At 39.8% G+C, this 2846-nt stretch overlaps 1 protein-coding gene across 1 annotated transcript in view; it reads right to left on the bottom strand.

Moving 5' to 3' along the window:
- Nucleotides 1–2846, bottom strand: part of DCUN1D4 (defective in cullin neddylation 1 domain containing 4) — an 8526-nt gene that overhangs the window by 2831 nt on the left and 2849 nt on the right. Inside the window, exons 4-5 of the mRNA XM_015407709.1 lie at nt 1703–1811; nt 513–617 (exon numbers count right to left, since the gene is read on the bottom strand). Of these exons, the coding sequence (XP_015263195.1) occupies nt 513–617; nt 1703–1811 (214 nt within the window). The remainder of the gene's footprint in view (nt 1–512; nt 618–1702; nt 1812–2846) is intronic.

The following is a 2846-nucleotide window of genomic DNA, read 5'->3' as shown; positions in this document are numbered from 1 at the left end:
TAAACTGTTTTCACTTCTGACTACCAGCAGGTGTGAGAAATAATTTCCAAAACATCCTGGACAATTCTAATCATACACAGGAAAACACTATATATTAAGTGTGACATCTTAAGTAGTGTTACACTGTTCTAAGCCTGTTGACTGCAATGGTCAAAGACAGGCATCACTCTGCTTAGCATGGCACTGTAAGTGTACAAAGCACTTCACGTACATTATCTCGGCCAGCAAAACTCTGTGACAGATGGGGAATGGAAACTGAGACAGTTGGACACCTAATGTCATTTGCCGAGCTCACCACCAATTAGTCATTGCCTGTATCAGAAATTAAGCAATGATGTCACGTACATGTGTAACTTGGCATCTTTAATAGTCACCTGCTTTACTTACATGTAATTAATTTCAAATTAACTTCAAATAACCATAGCCTTCCAGAATGAATGCACCGCTCAAGCCCAACTTTTTGATATTGTATTTTTCAAGTGTAAGACACGAAAAGATTTTTCTACTTGTACCTCTAGGAATTGATGAAATACTGGAAACAGGGGCCACGTTTTTCCTAACAGAAGTCCTAACATACACTTGGCAGTATTCATATCTAGGCTTCGCTGATCCTTTTCCTGTCAAAGAGAAGAAAAGAGCTAAGATTAACTACAATGTTCCTCATTTGATCTAGGAGCCAAGACAGTTTATTCCTTGTTAACTGATGAATGAATTGAGCGATTCTTTTGCTTTTTACTAAAATACATAGTGAAACCTAACTGTTTGGGGATGCAGATTCAATATTATTTCGCCCTTGGGAACAGACTGGAAGCCTCTGACAATCTTCATGCCAACTTCAAAGCCCACATAACTAGATTAATAAGCAAATGTCCACCCCTCATATTGCTTCATTGCTCCGTCCACCATGAGATACTTCCAAATAAAATATTCTTGTTCCTTTTCTCCTGAAAAGCTAGGAGTTTCTTTAGATGGCCACAGGACTTGCTCTCCCGGTAGAAAGCATTGTTGTTACAAATGTCCTGAAAGTGTAACATTTGGAACACCTTTTCCTCCCTGTATCAGTGGGCATGGGAGAATTGGGTATCTACAGAGTTGTCATTATCTGACTGTTAAATGGATGCTCAATATGACTGGGGGGAGATCTTCAGAAGCAATTCTTAGCAGCTTGGACTGTCTTAAAGAAAATGAAGGGGCGTGTGAGACAGAAATAGAAGCAGGCCACCCATGGCAATCTTAAACTCCGGGTTTTCACAACAAGACTTCTAAAAGCAAGTGTGGATAGGACGCAAGTATGGAGTCTCCAAAACTTAACACAGAATTATAACTATACTGACTTGCAAGCATTCTATTTAAATGACTGGACAAATAAACATGCATGACTGGATTAAAACTAAAAAAACAGACCATCTAGCAAAGTGAAGTAAACCCAGATTTGAGTCCAGTAGCATCTTAGGGACCCAAAAGACTCTCTAAAGCTTCTACCCCGAAAATCTTGTTGGTCTCTAAGATGCCACTGGACTCAAATCTAGCTGTTCTACTGCAGACTAACACGGCTATCCTCTGAAACTATCTTCATGATGTAAACTCGATATATTTACTGGGAATTATTAACTCAAGTGTACAAACTCCTCCCCCTAAAAACAATCCCATGGGGAGCTATTTTTTAAAAAAAATCCAGTAAAAACGACATTTAGATACTCACACGTGCAAAATCAAATGCATATCTGTATATAAGTTTAAAGTTAGTAGGCTCATTTAATAAAGATCTCAAGTAATCCAAAGAATTTCTTAGCTTCTCCGTTGTATCACATCTGTAAACATCAACAAAAACAGAATGTCAAAAGTTTGGACTTAAGAGCTCTTACAGAACTTAATCACAAGACCATCACACTTTGGTCCACAACCCATGAAAAACTTTTTTTTGTTGAATTTATAAAATGCCTTTTCCAAAAATACTCCAAAAAATAAAAAGATTAACTATATAAATATGAATCCTAACCTACTTGGACCAGTAGGGGGACAATTTTTGATTTTTTTCCTTTCCACTGCAGAGTATTTTGCCCGTGGTTCTATTCCGGGGGTCCATCAACCCCCTGGGGCACAGCAGGTGTGAGGAGGCAGGAAGGAAAATTTACTCCCATGAGTGCTGCACTGCGTTAGATAGGACCCATGCCACAGTACATAGTACACCTACACTCCTCATTTAGTTTATCCTCTTTCCATAACAGGCAAATAAGTCTATAATTTATAACCGCTTTCTCCCTTACATTTTACAGGCATTCCAAAAGGGATCACTGCAGATTCTCTTCACTTTCCTACTGCTGCCCTGTGTGCTCTGGAAAAGCCATTTCTGGGGTCCATAAGGACCTTGGGAATGGTATGGGATAAAGTACAGGGGACTCAACCTTCCTGCCTTTCCACATTACAGCCCCTATAAATGCAGCGTATCTTTTTCAGGGGGTGCAACAGGCTACAACAGGAATGAAAGACTGGCAGAGACCTTGCTGCTATTTAGTATTTTTTTAATCTTGACCTTACTCCCAAGAGCTTTGGGCAGCATAGTCAGTCTCCCCGTGCTCCACTGTATCCTTTCACAATGTAAGGTATACTGGGCTGACAGCATTAACTGCAAGGTCACCTAATAAACATCATGTCTGAATAGGGATCTGAGCATGACACATTCTAGTTCAACGCAATGACATTACACAGCACACTGACTCTCTTCAAACTTTGCTTAGGCTAGTTTAGATGCCCAATCCAATGACGAAAGCTGCTGGAACAGATGACGAAGAAGAAAAAGAAGAGGAGGAGGAGATTAGATTTATACCCCACCCTTCACCACCTGA

Source organism: Gekko japonicus, unplaced genomic scaffold (genome assembly GCF_001447785.1).
Source record: "Gekko japonicus isolate JY-2015 unplaced genomic scaffold, Gekko_japonicus_V1.1 scaffold1786, whole genome shotgun sequence".
NCBI classification, from domain to species: domain Eukaryota; kingdom Metazoa; phylum Chordata; class Lepidosauria; order Squamata; family Gekkonidae; genus Gekko; species Gekko japonicus.
This window is presented reverse-complemented; position numbering and strand designations above follow the sequence as displayed.